General features: G+C 39.3%; 1 protein-coding gene across 2 annotated transcripts; it reads left to right on the forward strand.

Annotated features, from left to right (window-relative positions):
• Positions 1-4860: 4860 nt before the first annotated feature.
• LOC136764111 (immunoglobulin superfamily member 11) lies at positions 4861-20805 on the forward strand. Of its 2 annotated transcripts, XM_066717931.1 has the most exons (7): positions 4861-4987; positions 8024-8181; positions 13946-14144; positions 14510-14665; positions 16254-16376; positions 18681-18843; positions 20476-20805. In XM_066717931.1, exons 1-7 carry the CDS (start codon positions 4924-4926, stop codon positions 20612-20614), a joined length of 1002 nt encoding a protein of 333 aa, XP_066574028.1. In that variant the 5' UTR covers positions 4861-4923; the 3' UTR covers positions 20615-20805. The 2 variants fall into 2 exon arrangements, with proteins under 2 accessions (XP_066574028.1, XP_066574030.1); XM_066717933.1 differs by lacking the exon at positions 20476-20805 and having other exon boundaries at positions 18681-18880.
• Positions 20806-20968: the final 163 nt, after the last annotated feature.

The raw sequence follows: 20968 nt of genomic DNA on the forward strand, positions 1-20968 counted from the left end.
TATCAGCCCAAAGTCACCTCAACCCTGAATGAAACTCACCAATAATGTGTCAGAACCAAACTGCAACCAATGTACAACTTCACACAGCATTGCTGCCAAAACTAGATGTGTCAGCTGAGGAGGCTTCCATAGGGACTCTAGCAGCTAGACTTAATTTTAAACACTACCAGATGTCTATTTGGAATAACAGAGTAATACACAAATGCCACACAAATACAGGTGCATTATAAAACTCGGCAGTTGGAATAGATTACTCCTTGACACAATGCTTTGGAGAGCCACAGGTGGAGTAAATATATTTACTGGAGACCTTTTGATCCAGCCAAAGAGGCAATGACTCCTTTCTCCCTCTTGGGGTTCACCCTATTGATACACATTCAAGGAAATACAGATTGATTGGTGAATTGATGTTAGAATAAATACAGGAAGAATGAAAAATGGTTTTAAGAGTCTATGTCCCACCCTGCATCTCTCAATCTTTCTCTTACTCCCAACTCTCTCTCTCTTTCTCTCTCTCTCTCTTTCCACCCCCGTGCCCTCTTTTCTGTTTTCTTCCTCTCACTCTCTCTTTCTCTCTCTGGTCATACAGACAGTCCATCAAGCAGCAGAGTACTGTAAGAAGAACAATATTCCCTTCCCAGACATCCCAACGGTGAGTGAGGAGGAGGAGGCCTGTCCCTCAGACTGCTACATCTACAGCGGGGAGAACAAGCCCACTGTGATGCACTTCCCTCTCTTCAACAAGGCCAACTGTGGAGGTTAGTCACCGCTCCTTCACTGATACCAGGACACCTTTACATGAAGATGTCCTCTTCCACAATTGTCAGGAATTAATAAGCTGTTTATTTACTAGTAAATAAGAAATAATATAGGGAGACAGGTAACAGAGACATAATCTCCATAGGTCTGAGCCATGAGTAAAACCAGGGGTCATTCATAAATCAAGCAGCCAAGAGGAGAAGATAGAAAATCCCTTAATTTAATCACAGATAGTGATATTCTTTCAAAGTAATGTATATTCATGTTGTGTTCATTAATATGCAGGTCTAACTGATTATATTGGTGAACAGAGAATCAACAATATATATTATAGATTTTAGCCTTTTGGTAAAATTTTACTCACCACCCTTTGTAAACTTCTAGGCAGGATATTTGTTAAGTCTAATTCCCCTCTTCCTCTTCAAACTAGAAAAAGGGCACCACACATCTAGACCTACTGTTTCTGCAGGGGTAGAGGCCATTACATTAATCCTGTCTTCAACAAAATGCTTATAAATGCTTAACACAGAAGTTTGTGAATTAGTGGTTCAGGCTTGTAACAAGAGGGTCTTGAGTTCAAATCCCAGAAACTGCTCTATACTTGCTTGATCGAGGAACCTTACCCAGTTCACTCCAGTAAAATCCTAAACGTAACCAGGAGAACATTTTGGATAAAAGCATCAGACAAATAAATGAATGATAATTTCTATATCTTGCATTTGTAACATCGCAGGGGTGTTTTCAGTTATTCAACATAAATCGAACTTGAACGACATAAAAATAAAATAAGAGCGGCATATATATATCAATAGCATATGAGTCAAAGGTAGTTACCTATATTTCTACCAGAGGTTAAGTCTCAAGACCTGGATTTGGGGCCACATTTTGAAGTCTTGGTCTTGGTCTGGGTCTCAGTCAGTCAGTCATGGGCTTGGTAGCGATCTCCGCATGTAAATCATGGTCTTACTTATTTAAAATATAAACATTAAGTCCCTGTATTTGAATAAAATCAATAATTTTTAAGTAATTTATCATACTGTACTTTCTCGAGTAACATTTACAGTGTACTTGAATCACCAAATCACTAGCTATGATCCTTTCAGCAGCCACAAGCTCTTGGCTTTTCCTTGGAACAAATTCACTAGACACAATATTGTCTATAATAGTTTTGTTCCGTTAACAAAATGACCGATCTATTTAAATGAATTAAATAATAGTGAAGTGCAATATAATCAATCCCCAATCACCAATCAGGTTTAAACGATGCATAATGATTCCCTCTGCTCAGCTATGTAATTTACCTAATTTTACAATCTCATGGAAAACACAGAAAAAAATCTATTTGCACTCCACATATTTAATAATTTGCTCTTAAATTCCTGCTTTTATTAAAAACATTTCAATTTCAATCCAGGTCTTGGACTTGATCTGGGACACCTAGTCTTGACTCCATCTCTGATTTCTGCATATGGTTAAGTTTCGTGGAGGTGCTGGAAGGAAACCTCTGAAAAGCTTTTTCACAAAGCATAGAAAAGCTGAGACAGACTAGCATGACAATTATTTAATTAAGGAATAGTATGGACTAATTAATTTAATATCTCCAGTTACAGAAGGGCGAACATATTAAGTCATGTCCAAAAAGATCCATTGAAAATAAATGTGATTTGAAGGTCTACCAAAATCTTGGGATTGTGAAACAAAATGAATGCTTTAATTACCTCCTCTTTCATTCACTCCTCTCAGATGCAGAAAAGATCAAGCAAATGCAGGAAACTTATAACACCACTAAAATGTCCTACAACAAAGTTCAGATACAAGATCTCTTAGCATATTCTAAGAGCAACATTCGCAACAACCGAGACAAGATCGTCACTGAGATAAAGAAGGCTGTGGAGGCCGAACGGAAGAAGAAACAGAAATAAAATGCAAGCAGCTCCCTTGTGAAATCTGCACACAAAAGGAATCAACAATTTTGATATTAAGTCTGAAGCTGTTCATCATTTCTTTTTTCTTTTTACTGTTGCTTTAGCTTATTATTTTTTAAATTCTACATTTAAAGCACTGAATACATTAATTTGCTTAATTTCACTCTATAATACTTTACAGTTCATGTCTCCCATTTAGTTTTGGCTAACAATTTAATAAATAAATAAAATATATTAAAAATTAATTGAAAATATAAGCTCTTAATTATAGTTAGAGCATTGTGTGAAGTGTGAAATCCAATTCCGATCTTTTGATTAAAAATGTACTAAGCGGTCCAAGCAGTACTGTCTATGTCAGCCAATAACACAGAACAGACAAGACAATACTGGTATCAGGTCGTCCTGGAGCTATTTGTTCATATATTCTTACCATCCATCTATCACATGCATATCTCTCCTGCTTCTTTATTTCTAGGTACCAGTTTAATAGGTTTGGCTTGCTGTGAGACTATCTTTAGGGAGGGAGATATTGTACGGGGACTGCCCTATTCTATTCTGTCCTATAATAAAATATTCCTTGATGCTCAACTCCAGACTCCATTTGCTTTTTGGAATGACTTATTTCCATTTTTATTTGCTGACAAGACTGAGTTAACAGTGTGGCTAATTTAAATGAATTAAAATAGCACAATAACACACAACTGTAGCAAATCAGTGGAAGGAAAGCACATACTGCCAGCCAGCCAGAAAATGCTCTCTTAAACGTCTTGATGAACCAAGTCGAAGGGCAAAAAGAAGAAGTCTTTGTGCAGACGTCACCTTTAACACAAACTGGAAGTTGGAAGAGTCCTGCTTCAGTGACGGGCACAAGGGCCAATGGCAGCTTTGATAGACAAATATCTTTGATACATTCAAGTAAATCCCCGCTGAAAACCCCCTCCTCCCCCTTGGGCAGTGTTAACCACGGTTGCATTCGTAACCTATCAATTTTGTGTGTGTTTTGTATCTTGTGTTCATGTCTCCCCCTCAGCTAGAAAAACTTCCACAGGAGATTTTAAGTTATCTGACTGTCTTTACATTAGTCTCTCTGAACAATAAACAAGGCTTTCCGGCCCATATGGCTTCTGTGATGCCAGTCAGTAGGCACATGAAAAGTGATGAGAACATAAATTGTGAGTCAATTATATTGTTTAATAAAATATTGTAAGGACTTCAAGAAACTCCCATTTGTGCACACTTCCACTGCAACAAAATGTCCAGAATAACATTAATCCGGGGCTCTTCTTCAAAACCTGACATGTTACAATACTGTTTTGACTAGTTGAATTTCTGAAGTAATTGAACAGTATACTTAATTGAACAGAGCACTAAACTCATGTAATGCGTCCTCTATCAGTCTGAAATCAATTACAGGTGACCTAATGATTTACAATTCTTATAATGCATTTTGCCCTGTGATTCCCTTGTGTTCTATGGCAATGCAAGGTACTGTAATCGAACTATTCTAAACATGGACACTGTAGTAGTGTACGACAGATATAACAGTATATACAGGTATAGCATATAAGGTCAAGTTTATTGGAAGTTCAGTGTTATAGATAACAGTGTCTACTAAAACAAAAGAAACACATAAAAATAATACATTAATTTGGCAAGGGATTGAATATATAATTGAACATATAGAGATATATATCTGAATAGATCTTTATGTGTTTTTGGATTTTTTGGGAAACATTCTGTTGGTGTTGGTAATCAGTTTCAATTAAAGTGCGACACATTGATGCTTTATTAATGTCTTATGACTTATGTATAGATTCTTTATAAACAGGTGCAGGGGCTTGGAAAAAATTGAGTGTGGCATCATGGACAAGGTAAGACTTAGCAATCGCTTTGCATTCCTGTTTTGAAGACAAGCTTGCTGGCTGGATGTTGTGCAGACAGACTAAAACAATTGACACAAAGCGAGAGAGAGAGAGAGAGAGAGAGAGAGAGAGAGAGGGAGACAAAGAGGGGGAGGCGGGCCTGTTTGGGCCACTCAATAGCTTAATTATGTTTTGCCAGTCAATGTATTTGCTGCATCCGAAATGGAGCAAGAGAGAGAGAAAGAGAGAGCAAAGTATGTGTGTGTGTGTGTGTGTGTGTGTGTGTGTGTGTGTGTGCGTGCGTGCGTGTGTTCATACGTGCGGGAGTGTGTGTGTGTGTGAGAGAGAGAGAGATAGTTGTAGATGTTTTCTAAGCAATGGAAGGTACTGTAGGGTTATTTCTTTGGACTACCTGTCTGACAAACTTCCTGTTAAAAAATGGTGAGTGATTAATTAATTTTATTTATTAATGCATTTATTCTGAGCCAAAATGGCACAGGTCAGTGTCTTCTCACCCTGAACAGAGGGGTTCAGCTCAATGCACCTCAATGCTACAAGGGGTAACTGGAAGACACCTGCACCTACCTGCACCTTCTTCACACAGAGAGTCATCACAATCTGGAACAAACTCCCCAGCGATGTGGTTGAAGCCAAAAATGTAGGAACATTTCTGAATAGGACTAGATAGGATCCTTGGATCACTTAGTTACTAATGGACACCAAATGAGCACGATGGGTCGAATGGCATCCTCTCGTTTGTCAATTTTTTATGTTTTTATATTCTTATGAATGATAATGGGTCAAAAAAGTGTTGTGAGTGAAGCTCTATGCCAATACAGCAGGGGTTTACTGAACTAAAATACAGTTCAGTTATCTTTTACCGCAATTTATCGAGACCCGGTCCTCTGTATCAATTTATTATAATAAAATCTATGAAAAAGATAAAAGCTATACAAAACCACAAGAAATCACCCTAGAGTGTGGCTCCAGTATTACTTCAAAGACAAAAGGTTGATTTTTATGCACTGTGCTTTTCTTTATGTCTTTACATATAGGATATTTTGTTCTGTCTCCCCTTCTGTTTATTTGTGCTTGAGATGAGCCGTCATATCTCATTAACCAGTAGTGATGATCATTTCCCACACGTACAATGTGCCCAGCAGGGTGCCAAGACATAGAGGGGTCAAGGGTGAGGGGGGGAGTAATTCATGAATTAATGAGACAGACAGAGGCAGGGGGAGGGAGCTGGAGAGAGAGAGAGAGAGTGTATGAGAGATACATTTAAAAAATATGACAATGTCAACCTCTTCATTAAGTTTTAAGCAATAAACTATGCAGTTATAGCAAAAGTTTAATCTATATCTGCTTTCCAACAGATGTTTATGAGTGCATTATAAAAATATTTTTCAACCCCCCTGTAACACCTCTCGCAAGTTGTATTGGAATATATAGGTCAAGACCTCAACACCAAACAAAGAGTCTATATAAGGGAATAATTAGAATAATCAATGAATATTCATAAAATGCTGATTTATATACAAGTGTAACAGATTATATTAGTGACTGAATAATCAATAATATAGTTAATAGGTAAATATGTCATAGCCTTTGGTAAGATTCCACCTCACCACTTCTGTGACTTTGTAGACAACTTTCAGAAACAACAGGAAGGTTTGTCATCAATGTAACTGTGTTTCCCTCATCCCCTGAAAGTGTCAAGGCAGGGAAAACAGATGCTTTGAGAACTGAGTCTCCATCTGACTTCACAGACTTCTCAAGGCACAGAAAGAAAGGTGAATACAGACAGTCGCAGTATGAGGCAAAATTAATTAATTTGGATAAGTTCAATATGGTTGCTGATCAATACTAGAAATTCTCACATTAGACAAAGACATTTTAAAGCAGATAACAGACTTTTCTCCCTAAGTAAACTCGGTTCAATAAATGGGAATAATTTGTATTTATTATTGGTTTCCTAGCAGACACTCTTACCAAGAAACAATTTCAAAACATTACGGTGTGCAGTAAGTACAGTCACTGCAACATACAATTTAAATTCAGCACACATCCTAGTCCAAGTGAGCTAACATATGCCCATATAATACAGTTAAGTCCTATATAAGTGCTAGAGGGTGGAGTAGGCAGAGGAGAAGTTACAGTAAATAGATAGAAGTGCAAACAATGCATAAGTAATTAGGAGTATGAGGAAGAATAAAGCATAAATAAAAATAAAGTGCATAAGATCAAGAGTGCAGAACAGTCCAGGGGATCGGTGGGCTGCTGTATGACAGGAATGCATACTGTAGTTTTCCCTAGGTTTGAATCAATAATTCCACAAACTCTGAAAAAGCCATAGCTGGTGACATAAAACAGTTAAATTAATAATCTAAATGTATTTATAAATATCATTGCAGGGGGGATTTCTTGATATTTTTTCATTTACCCCCTGCTGCATTGCGTTTGTCCAAGCCCGTGATCAGTTTCAGAAGCCAGAGCTGCAACAGGCCAGACTGGGTCAGCGGGCTTATGTAGATAGATGTCAGCGTACTACAGGGCAACATGAGGGGAAATAATTGCTATTGATCTACCAATGTGTCGAGGGCAGATTTATTTTCTTACCCGCTGGCCAGTATATTTCCATCCTGGGATCTGGGGGAAATATATACAGTTAGGGCCATAAATATTTGGACAGTGACACAGTGACATTTTGGCTCTGTACGCCAACACAATGGATTTGAAAGGAAACAATTAAGATGTGCTTTAAGTGTAGCACGGTGTAGGAATTACACCCATTTTTATATGTGGACCCCCCAATTTTAGGGGCTCAAAAGTAATTGGACAAACTAACATAATCATGAATTAAATTGTGAGTTTCAATACTTGGTTGCAAATCCTTTGCAGTCAATGACTGCCTGAAGTCTGGAACCCATAGACATCACCAGATGCTGGGTTTCTTCCCTGGTGATGCTCTGCCAGGCCTGCACTGCAGCTGTCTGTAGTTCCTGCTTGTTCTTGGGGCGTTTTGCCTTCAGCAAGTGAAATACAACTCAATTGGATTCAGGTCAAGTGATTGACTTGGCCATTTCAGAACATTCCACTTCTTTGCCTTAAAAAGTCTTGGGTTGCTTTCGCAGTATGCTTCGGGTCATTGTCCATCTGCACTGTGAAGCGCCGTCCAATGAGTTTTGAAACAGTTTTTTGGCTAAATCTCAGCAGATAATATAGCCCTAAACACTTAAGAAGTCATTCGGCTGGATGGAGCTCCGGCCGGGGGGGCTACCAGAGCTGGCTGCTGGGTGGGATGGAATGGGTGATTGGGGTGAAGGAGGAATGGAATGAGAGAACTGGGGTGGAGAGAGGGATGGAGAGAAGGACTGGGGTGGAGAGAGGGATAGGGATGGAGAATGCCTGGCCTTCGGTTCTTCCTCCCAGACTGCACTGCATGTGACCACCTTCATGTGACTGTTTTCTCCTCAGCTGATGGAGTGAAGGTCACAGTTCGAGAGACAGCAGTGGAGGTGGTCCATGGAGACTCTGTGGTGTTGCCTTGCTCTTTCTTTACCATGGCAACTCTCTCCCGGCTCAACATCATCTGGACAGTGACCCCTCTGTCTGACCCCGGTACTCCCTCACAGGTACGTGCAGAAGCTTGTATGCATTCGAAACCTCATTCTGAAACAGGAAGTGCATCATTCCTGTACACTGTACTTGGCATGTAATGTCTACCCAGCTCTATCTACTGATCATATTTATGCAGGGCTGGCCCAACGTACAGGCAGAGTAGGAGTAGGCAGTCGCATAAGGCCTCAGAATATCAAAGGGCCCCTAAAATTTGACATAAATAATATTTTTTTTTACACAGAAAAAAAAAACAACAACAACCAAGCGCTTTTGCCCTACGCATAATATGCCGGCTGCGAGTGGAGTGACTGATGTGGCACGAAAACTTGAACTAATGCGGGAGGGGCACGCCAGGCACAGGTTACAGCTGTGCTGTTGATGCGACAGCGCTGAGGTGGACAGAGATATGGCATTTTTTAAATGAGTACCCGTCAGGTGTAGAAAAGAGGACAAGGACAAGAAGGCGCAAGGCAGAGGCCTGTATCAGATGTTATTCATTATGTCACCTCACCTGTTGTGTTGAGTGATGCCTGTGTGTGATCTCAATGCATGCAACAAGCTATCAAACTAATTTTCAATTGGAATCAGTAGTTTGCTTTGAAATCAACAAAACATACAATCTAAACAGATAACTAGCCAACCAAATGTTAAGGAGCAATGACAGAATGAATGAGCTGCTGACTAGTTCTCAATGCTGCTGCAGTGTGATCATTGGTGCATTACATTTTTGCAACAACACAAAAAAGTCGGAAACACACCCGTTTCCACAGCAAGCAGTTTATGTGAAAATGCTACTGCCTGAAATAATATATCCTGGAATGGTCACCTTTTAAAAGAGCAAGATAACTGGTCTGTTTATTGTGGGTTTCAGTTAGTTGCTGATTCATGGTTAATTACAATGCATAACGCTTTTGTTTCCTATTATCGTTATGCTCTCTATATTGTTGAGGGTCTGTTGTACACTGTTCAGTTCTGTACATCATGTTGTAATCCTAACTTGATAAAACACTTCAAGGCTTTGTAGTTCAATCAGTGATGTGAAAGGCACAAGGCACAAGACAACAGCTCGTCTCTAGTCTAATAAATTAAGACCATGTAAACCCGAGAGGGAGAGAGAGGGGGATTTCATCTGTGACTCAAGCCAGTGTCTCGAGTGAGGTCAAAACACCCATGTCTATGGCAAGCCAAATTATCATTTAGAGATATCTGTAATTAATTTAAATATATCTTCAAATATTTAGAGATATCTCTAAATCATTTAAAGATATCTGCAAATCATTTAGAGATATCTGCAAATCATTTCAAGATATCTCTAAATTATTTGCAGATATCTTTAAATGATTTAGAGATATCTCTACATGATTTAAAGATATCTCTAAATCATTTAAATATATCTGCAGATCATTTAGAGATATCTTCAAATGACTTCCTGTTCATTTAGAGATATCTGCAAATCACTTCCTGTGGGTTAATGACAATTCGTCGTCCCCATCATTATATATTCTCCACATTTGTAACCATGAGTGCATGAGTGCATTCACTTATTGTAGACCCACAGAACACACATATGTGTATATATAGTATTATTATTATTATTATTATTATTATTATTATTATTATTATTATTATTATTATTATTATTATTATTATTATTATTATTATTATTTCTTAGCAGACGCCCTTATCCAGGGCGACTTCCAATATATATATATATATATATATATATATATATATATATATATATATATATATATATATATAAATACACACACACACCTATTTTATATTATGTATTATAATTAATGTTTTTACTCGATACATTTATTTGAAACAATAACTACGTTTTATACAATTAGTCACGACAGCTGCATGCTACTTAAAAGAGGTTTTCTGCAAAAGGTGTGGTGCGGTGGTTAGGAAATAGCACTGCGGATTGAATGACTAGGGTTCAATTCCTGTTTAGTTACATTATTATTATGTTATTCTTTCATTTAAGCGTTAAATGCTGTGCATATTCAGTGCCTTCTTCTTCTTCTTCTTCTTCTTCTTCTTCTTATTATTATTATTATTATTATTATTATTATTATTATTATTATTATTATTATTGATTTCTTATATTAAGTTTGGCTGAATTCGAATAATGATCCACTCTAACTGGATATTAATGAGCTACTAGTTCATGTTCCCTCAACCGTGTTATTGAAACGCAATTCTAATTAGGATAATTTAATCCTTATTAATCATCTTCCAATTGTTATTTTTACTCTGATACCGTTTAATTGCAGGAAATTATATATTTTAATAATAATAATGTACACGTAAGATAATTATACACAGCAATCTAGAATTGAACCCAGATCACTCGGTTTACAGTGCTATTTCCTAACTACTACGCCACCTGATTTACAGTTTTTGCATTCAACCTATTTTAAGTGCCGTGCAGCTGTCGTGCCTAATTGTATATACCGTAGTTATTGAGGTTATTGTTTCAAATAAATGAATCGAGTAAAAACATTAATTATAATACATAATACAAAATAGGTGTGTGTGTGTGTGTGTATATATATATATACACTCACCTAAAGGATTATTAGGAACACCTGTTCAATTTCTCATTAATGCAATTATCTAACCAACCAATCACATGGCAGTTGCTTCAATGCATTTAGGGGTGTGGTCCTGGTCAAGACAATCTCCTGAACTCCAAACTGAATGTCTGAATGGGAAAGAAAGGTGATTTAAGCAATTTTGAGCGTGGCATGGTTGTTGGTGCCAGACGGGCCGGTCTGAGTATTTCACAATCTGCTCAGTTACTGGGATTTTCACGCACAACCATTTCTAGGGTTTACAAAGAATGGTGTGAAAAGGGAAAAACATCCAGTATGCGGCAGTCCTGTGGGCGAAAATGCCTTGTTGATGCTAGAGGTCAGAGGAGAATGGGCCGACTGATTCAAGCTGATAGAAGAGCAACTTTGACTGAAATAACCACTCGTTACAACCGAGGTATGCAGCAAAGCATTTGTGAAGCCACAACACGTACAACCTTGAGGCGGATGGGCTACAACAGCAGAAGACCCCACCGGGTACCACTCATCTCCACTACAAATAGGAAAAAGAGGCTACAATTTGCACAAGCTCACCAAAATTGGACAGTTGAAGACTGGAAAAATGTTGCCTGGTCTGATGAGTCTCGATTTCTGTTGAGACATTCAGACGGTAGAGTCAGAATTTGGCGTAAACAGAATGAGAACATGGATCCATCATGCCTTGTTACCACTGTGCAGGCTGGTGGTGGTGGTGTAATGGTGTGGGGGATGTTTTCTTGGCACACTTTAGGCCCCTTAGTGCCAATTGGGCATCGTTTAAATGCCACGGCCTACCTGAGCATTGTTTCTGACCATGTCCATCCCTTTATGACCACCATGTACCCATCCTCTGATGGCTACTTCCAGCAGGATAATGCACCATGTCACAAAGGTCGAATCATTTCAAATTGGTTTCTTGAACATGACAATGAGTTCACTGTACTAAACTGGCCCCCACAGTCACCAGATCTCAACCCAATAGAGCATCTTTGGGATGTGGTGGAACGGGAGCTTCGTGCCCTGGAGGTGCATCCCACAAATCTCCATCAACTGCAAGATGCTATCCTATCAATATGGGCCAACATTTCTAAAGAATGCTTTCAGCACCTTGTTGAATCAATGCCACGTAGAATTAAGGCAGTTCTGAAGGCGAAAGGGGGTCAAACACAGTATTAGTATGGTGTTCCTAATAATCCTTTAGGTGAGTGTATATATATATAAGGGCGTCTGCCAAGAAATAATAATAATAATAATAATAATAATAATACTATATATACAAATATGTGTGTTCTATGGGTCTACAATAAGTGAATGCACTCATGCACTCATGGTTACAAATGTGGAGAATATATAATGATGGGGACGACGAATTGTCATTAACCCACAGGAAGGGAATTGAAGATATCTCTAAATGATTTGCAGATATCTTGAAATGATTTGCAGGTATCTCTAAATGATTTGCAGATATCTCTAAATGATTTAAGTGTAATTTTAAGTAAAATATATGTTAATGTTAATGACAGTTTGGCAGATTTGGTTTGCCAAATTAACATTTAGAAATATCTCTAAATGATTTAGAGATATCTTTAAATGATGTAAAGATATCTGCAAATCATTTAGAGATATCTTTAAAAAGCACCTTATTAAGATATCTCTAAATTATTTGCAGATATCTATAAATGATTTAAAGATATCTTGAAATGATTTAGAGATATCTCTAAATGATAATTTGGCTTGCCATACATGTCAGGGATATGCATCCTAACTTTCATGTAAATATGATGGATATAAGTGTATATTGCTGAGGATTTTATGAAGACAATATCACCGGAACTTTAACATCTATTTTGTATATTCCAAGTAGTGGCACTAAATGTCATACCTTTGTGAGGAATTAACATATTTTAACAAATTATTTATAAAGTAATAATCCAGCTCAATCAGATGAAGTAATAATCTAATTTTTGAAAGTTTAGGTGATGTGACTGGTTTTGTGGTGGAGGGACAAATCACTTTGATAGCTAGCCTACTGCCAGTTGCCATCCAAATGATGATATTGATTAGCAAGTAGTTTACTACTACAGTAGTTTGACAGTTGTCAGCTAATTATTTTTGATAGTATTGTACTGTAACAACCTCAGGGTTTGAGGTAATTAATTTGTGTTTTAATGTGTCATATAGTATTTTCAGTAATGAGTATTTATGGTGTGGGTGTTGTTTTTACCTTAACTGTTTATTAGTTATTGCTGTTATTTCAATGTGCACAGTGCACTATTTACATTTGTATGTATTACTAAATCTATTTCAGTGTATGTTAAAGCGCAATACATGTTCTGTAATGTGCACTATTCAGATGTTTGTCTGTCTTTTAGATTTACCTAAACATTTTCTGATGGGCACCACTAAAATGTTTTTCAGCAATCAAATATCACCCTGTATTTATGCTTTGTTTTTGGAGGATTTTTTTTGTAACAGGACCAGAGGTGCCTCCTCAGGTTGTCCAATTGGCCCTTCTGTGGCTTCTTGGTTTATCTGTGGCTCATCTTTCATTTTTATGTTTAGTTCAGTTAGCTGCACATTTGTCTCCTGCTTTACACTCACTTGAACATTTTTAGGAAGTGTTGTATTGCACCTCCATTTTCATTGCCCCTTGCTAAAAGCCATATTCAATGTATCGATTAATCCGCCTTCAATTTCACCTTCAGTTGCGATTCTAGCCAGTTGGGACATGCATATTTATAATTGTCACTGAAAATGTATACTTACTGATGCTAATAATGATTTCAATAATTTGATAATATATTATATCTTTGATATGTATACCTGTAAAATATGCAACATAGCTACACATTCTTAATTCTTCATATAGTCTCTTACTTCTACACCATACCGGCAACAGATGTCTTACCATTATGGAGTACCGGACAGTAGCAGGTTAGTTACACTACTGACCAAGACAATATTAAATGTATGACCTGCTAGATATGCTCTAAGCCTTACCCTGTACAAACGTCATTGACCTAAGATACTGTAAGCATACTGAGTTTCGATTATGGAGTTGGAATGTAAGAAAGCATTAAAATAATGATTTATAAAGAATGTATTCTAACACGCAGGACTCCAGTCTCTCACATCTGCAAGTGCCCAAGAACACTTTGTTGTGACATGACCTTGTCAGTTGCCTGTCTCGTAGGTGATAGTGTACGATCATGGTCAGGTGATTGAGAACCCTGCCCTGATTGGCCGGGTGGCTTTCGTGGCCGTGCCCTGGAGCGCTGACATCATTCTCAACAGCACACAGCTGTCAGACGCAGGAACGTACCGCTGTGTCGTCAGCAACCCCCCCGAACCAGGCTCCCCAGGGATTGGGGAGCTCTGCCTCACCATCCTAGGTAACTCTCTGTGGCTTCACCTGTATGGATTATATAGTACTGGGGTTCCCACAATTTTCCACACCCTGGCTATAGTGGTATTAATGTACTGCAGGACACCACAATATGAAGTACACAGCCAACACATTTGATTGCATATACAATTTACACACATGTACCTGTACAAAGCAAAACAATGTAATGACCAATAAAATATGCAAGATCAATGCAGAAGAATTGAAGCATTTTTATCATTCTCTTAATATGTTGACAGGTTATTTTAATATATGAATACTCATTTCACAACGCTCTCTTTTTGAATTCCACCAAATGAAAAGTCATGGGACGCTTGCTCTGCCCCTCTGCTAATTCCTCTTCCTCTGCAGCCCCACCGTCTCCTCCCCTCTGCCGGTCAGACGGCCATTCAGACGAAGGCGGCAGTATGACCCTGTCCTGCTATGTGGAGGAGGGCGTCCCCATCCCGGAGCTGCGCTGGGACAAACTGGAGCCGGATCAGCTCGCTCTGCCCACTAACATGGAAGGTAAGAGCTCCTGCCCAGCTCAGCAATTACCACGGTGGTAAACACAGAATGAAGTGATGCTGGGACAATGTAAGTTTGTAGAATCCAAGGGATGGTGTCAAAAGTTACCTAAACAACCTTATAAATTGACATCAATAACTATGTTGCAAAGAAACAATATGTGACAGATGACAGACTCAGAACACACAGAATAAAGAGTTTAAGTACAATTAGAAATTAAAGAAACAAAGTATACTGTATATATGCATGAACAATTATACAACTGCGCTTGATGTGCTTTGTTCAATAGATAGGGACCAATGATGTGCTTCCCAACAACTTTGTTGACAACATTGACAACATGCAATGCACAGAGAGCATGAACAGCTCGACAGCTCAGGGCAGTCCATTTGTGCAACATTTCTCTCACGTCAAGTTTGTCAAAAATAAAATACAGCCTCACTATACGTCCTGCCCGAGCCCAATGTGTTGGCTGGGTGGGAACCAGACCACTTGGAAAGTACCAACAAGAGCTGCCATCTCAGGTGCACCAGACTTTCTCTCACAGTGCCAGGGAGCAGTCTGGACAAATGCAAACTCACCATCAGGTGCCTCCTGGACAATCCTGGCCTGCCTTCACACATGCACTTTAGAAGAATTAGAATTAGAATTAGAGACTTAGAGAATGAGAATGAGAATTAGAATTAGAATTAGAATTAGAATTAGAATTAGAATTAGAATTAGAATTAGAATTAGAATTAGAATTAGAATTAGAGAATTAGAAGTTTACTCGTGCTGAATTTCAAGTATATATACACTCACCTAAAGGATTATTAGGAACACCTGTTCAATTTCTCATTAATGCAATTATCTAACCAACCAATCACATGGCAGTTGCTTCAATGCATTTAGGGGTGTGGTCCTGGTCAAGACAATCTCCTGAACTCCAAACTGAATGTCTGAATGGGAAAGAAAGGTGATTTAAGCAATTTTGAGCGTGGCATGGTTGTTGGTGCCAGACGGGCCGGTCTGAGTATTTCACAATCTGCTCAGTTACTGGGATTTTCACGCACAACCATTTCTAGGGTTTACAAAGAATGGTGTGAAAAGGGAAAAACATCCAGTATGCGGCAGTCCTGTGGGCGAAAATGCCTTGTTGATGCTAGAGGTCAGAGGAGAATGGGCCGACTGATTCAAGCTGATATCAATGCCACGTAGAATTAAGGCAGTTCTGAAGGTGAAAGGGGGTCAAACACAGTATTAGTATGGTGTTCCTAATAATCCTTTAGGTGAGTGTATACTGCTGAATTGGCAGTAGGATATTGACTATGTACATTTCATTTTTTCACACTCAGTACCCTTACAGTAGTGTATAGTCAGGACACTAGTGCCAGATCATATTTAAAAAGGTATATATTTAGAATAGTGAATGTTAAATGTATGGGAAAAGAGTTGGACTATATATATATATATATATATATATATATATATATATATATATATATATATATATATATATATATATATATATATATATAGATATATATATATATATAGATATATGTTGCTATTTGCACCTTTTCCCTCCCCCCCTTCTTCGTTGTCACAGGTGATCTGAAAGGAACTGTACGAATCCTCAACATCTCTGCACAGAACTCAGGGCTGTACCGCTGCTCAGTCTCAAACCCGCTGGGAACTCAGAGCTGCCTGGTTAACCTGGCGGTGCACAGTGGTGAGTGACTGACACCGCCCCATCATCTTCCTGTGACGAATTGTAGAAGGAGTTACCACATGCTGGACAAAACATTTAATTAAATAAACAGACAAAAAAAAACACCATCACATGGGCTTGAAACAATTAAACGTAAATGCGCCCCAAGTCAGTAGTTCTCAGTTCTCCCTCACTTTCTCTCAGACCCTTCTCTTGTCTGAAGAGAGGCTCCTTAAATTGGGTGTGGTGACGGCCCAGGGGGATAATTGACTGATTGACTAACCATATACACTCACCTAAAGGATTATTAGGAACACCTGTTCAATTTCTCATTAATGCAATTATCTAACCAACTAATCACATGGCAGTTGCTTCAATGCATTTAGGGGTGTGGTCCTGGTCAAGACAATCTCCTGAACTCCAAACTGAATGTCTGAATGGGAAAGAAAGGTGATTTAAACAATTTTGAGCGTGGCATGGTTGTTGGTGCCAGACGGGCCGGTCTGAGTATTTCACAATCTGCTCAGTTACTGGGATTTTCACGCACAACCATTTCTAGGGTTTACAAAGAATGGTGTGAAAAGGGAAAAACATCCAGTATGCGGCAGTCCTGTGGGCGAAAATGCCTTGTTGATGCTAGAGGTCAGAGGAGAATGGGCCAACTGATTCAAGCTGATAGAAGAGCAACTTTGACTGAAATAACCACTCGTTACAACCGAGGTATGCAGCAAAGCATTTGTGAAGCCACAACACGTACAACCTTGAGGCGGATGGGCTACAACAGCAGAAGACCCCACCGGGTACCACTCATGTCCACTACAAATAGGAAAAAGAGGCTACAATTTGCACAAGCTCACCAAAATTGGACAGTTGAAGACTGGAAAAATGTTGCCTGGTCTGATGAGTCTCGATTTCTGTTGAGACATTCAGAGTCAGAATTTGGCATAAACAGAATGAGAACATGGATCCATCATGCCTTGTTACCACTGTGCAGGCTGGTGGTGGTGGTGTAATGGTGTGGGGGATGTTTTCTTGGCACACTTTAGGCCCCTTAGTGCCAATTGGGCATCGTTTAAATGCCACGGCCTACCTGAGCATTGTTTCTGACCATGTCCATCCCTTTATGACCACCATGTACCCATCCTCTGATGGCTACTTCCAGCAGGATAATGCACCATGTCACAAAGGTCGAATCATTTCAAATTGGTTTCTTGAACATGACAATGAGTTCACTGTACTAAACTGGCCCCAACAGTCACCAGATCTCAACCCAATAGAGCATCTTTGGGATGTGGTGGAACGGGAGCTTCGTGCCCTGGATGTGCATCCCACAAATCTCCATCAACTACAAGATGCTATCCTATCAATATGGGCCAACATTTCTAAAGAATGCTTTCAGCACCTTGTTGAATCAATGCCACGAAGAATTAAGGCAGTTCTGCAGGCGAAAGGGGGTCAAACACAGTATTAGTATGGTGTTCCTAATAATCCTTTAGGTGAGTGTATGTATCAATCAATTAAGACTCCCAGAAGAAGTCCACGCAGCAGGGGGAGGAGCTCACCCTGTCACAGTATTAAAAGGCCAGATATGTCCAGACCACATATCTGTGAAACTATCAGAGAATATTATCGACCCTGTGTGTTTCCACAACAGTTTCTGACCTCTGATTTTTCCAAACCCAAACTTTTCCAAACTACAGCCTTGCACAATGCTGCCAGAAAGAAATGTTACCTGGGTACGCAATCAGACACACACATTGCCTCTTTTCAAATATTAATCTGTTTATCTGAGCTTTCCAATGGCTTGATTTTTATCTTTCTGCTTGATCAGTGGTGGGCAACATATGATAATGAGTGTCCCTCCCTCATCTCAGTGGGCTGCAAGATTGAAATTGGATATGTGCATTAACCATGACCCCACAAATAAGATTCAGTACATTTCAACAGGCCTAATATTCCATCACGGGTTATATATAACGTTTACGCTGCATTTTCTGCTGTTCTTTTTTGATTTTGTACTTGATTCTCCTTCTCCTTCTCCTTCTCCTATTATGCAACTTAAACACAAAGCCACACAGCACAAAATTAAAGGCAAATCACCAGCAATGGTAATGTGGCTAGTTAAGTTTAACCTACCACAGTCAACAGTGTTGTAAGAAAGATGTTCTCTCTGTACAATAGTCACTCTTTTGTATACTCTTTCTATGCCATAGATTTTTTTATAAGCAGGGACAACACAATGTTTGGAAGGTTGCCCACCAAAGGTCTTTAGCGCAAAGAGGCATCTCCGTGTGGACTGATTGCTCTTCTCTCTGCCCATCTCAGCCCCCCACCGAGCCCCCGGGATCCTGCAGGGAGTGCTGCTCACTCTCTCCATGGCCCTCGTCCTGCTGGCTCTTCTGGCCCTGGTCCTGTGGCTCCATCGCTCCGGGCGAGAGAGGAAGTGGAGGAGTGGAAAGGAGGAAGAAGAGTGTTACAACGAGATAAGGTACACGCCCAGCCTCCTCCGGCAATCGTTTGTGTAGCCTCCAGCTGTGGGGGTGGTCTGGCAAACTCTTCTGAAATAGCTGGTGAAGATAACAAATAAAACATACCAAATCCCTCTCTGGTTTGCAGGTATTTTCCTTTCTGCAGGCTCTGAATTGACTTGCACGTGCTTCAAAAAAACACAATTCCCTTTAGTTGCACAACACAAACCCAACATGGGAAGCAATTAGAGCATCACTCCCTGCCAGCACATGTACTCCCTCCTTACATGACATATAAGTTGATCTCAGAAACTTAGCTGGCATACTAGTCAAGGATTGAAACAAAGCTATATTAGAGCAGAGTATATGGTTTGAATAATAAACCCAAGGGGAAGAATATGAGAAATACATGTGGGTGTATGAGGTGAGAATAGGAGGCATGGGCCAGTCTAAAGACAGAACAGCAGTAGCGTCCTTGCTTCTGTAGACAAGGCAAAGCATAGTTATAGCTAATAGAGTTAGAATGGTTATAGGATAGTTAAAACAACCTACTACAAATTGGCTGGGAAACCATACAGTCCTATAGAAGGGGCAGGATACATCCAACCCTTGGCTTCAATCTTTAGACTCAGCAGAAGAATGGAGACTCAACTCCAAATGCTATGTGTGACCCCGAGCTACAGCAACAACCCAACCACATACAGATATATTCTGTGTCAAGGCATTCTTAAATTCCTTTGGCACTCTCCTCCACCTCTTTCCAGGCAAAGTGACAGTCTATGTAGTGTTCACTCAAGGTTATTCATGATTGCTTCGGTAGGGTCACACGGCCTGTTGCTTACGGGTTATAACCAAAAAAATACTAAAAACCCAAATAAGTGTTTGCCTTGAGATCCTGACACAAAAGCATCGCATCATGGTAAGGACCACATTGGCTGTAGTTGACCCTCACCTCAGGATCTACAACAAGCATCCAAAGAGCTCTGTACGACCTTAAGAGTGTGAATCACTGGGCTCCTGAGAGGCTCTACAGGTAAAGGCCTCTGCAGCCTAAATCTTATAGCTGGTTGTTTTCAGTAAAACCATTCACTAGTTCAGACAACCCCCTTTAGAAGCAGGTGGAAGAAGTAGTGATTGAAGTAATGGAGTTATTTTGGCCTTAACCCACTTGGCTGAGGGAACGAGGGCCTGGCCAATAGGAGGAAGATGTCAGAGCAGGTTGTAGTGCTATGGAAGTGAGCTACTGACCTAGGGGAAAGGAACTATCCAAGTGGTATTTCATGATAGTGTGTGTATGTAAGGGTGTATCTCATTGGATGTGCTTGGAGCAGAGTGAAGCATGATGAGGGGTTGGTTCTCCTCCTCCTAAACTTTATTATTAAACATGCAGACAATGTAATGGTGCAACCATCGAAAAACATTAGTGACACCATTTGCTCAGGGGTCTTATGTTTTGTAAATCTTTCTCACACCATAACAGTCGGAGCCAAAACTGGTTGGAAAATGATACAAGAAGGGGAGTTAATAAAAATCAATATGTTGGACTTCAACAATGTGTCCTTTTCTTCTCTTCCATTCTGGTTTTACTTTCCCCATCTGTTCTCCCTAATCTCCCACCACCCTTTCACCACCTCTCTGTCTCTGTCTCTCAGAGTCGACGCTGTCTCCCCAGGTCGCTTCCTCTACCCTCCAACCCTAGGCCAGGACCTTGTCCCCGCCCACAAGACAACCTTCTGCCAATCATTACGGACCTTTGGAGAGGACCAGTACCATCTCCCTGGCAACCCCTGATCCTTCAAGCCCCTCCCCTTTTTGACCTATTTGTGATGAACCCATTCACCTTTTCCAGGAACACAAAGAATCCTCACCTTCCAGTTTAAGATTTTAAACAAAGAAAACATTGCTTTGTGTAGTTGTGTGTGAAAAACCCTTGTCGGAAACTTATTTTTATAAACACTTTTTAATGAAATATTAAAGCACAGATATCCCTAACAATCTGGTTTCAGTTGTGTTTTATTATTTTTATTTGGAATTCCTACAACAGTTTTTTTTCTGCTTTTCCTTTTACTAGGCTGAATTATTATTATTATTATTATTATTATTATTATTATTATTATTATTATTATTATTATTATTATTATTATT

Source organism: Amia ocellicauda, chromosome 12, assembly GCF_036373705.1.
Source record: "Amia ocellicauda isolate fAmiCal2 chromosome 12, fAmiCal2.hap1, whole genome shotgun sequence".
Lineage (NCBI taxonomy): Eukaryota > Metazoa > Chordata > Actinopteri > Amiiformes > Amiidae > Amia > Amia ocellicauda.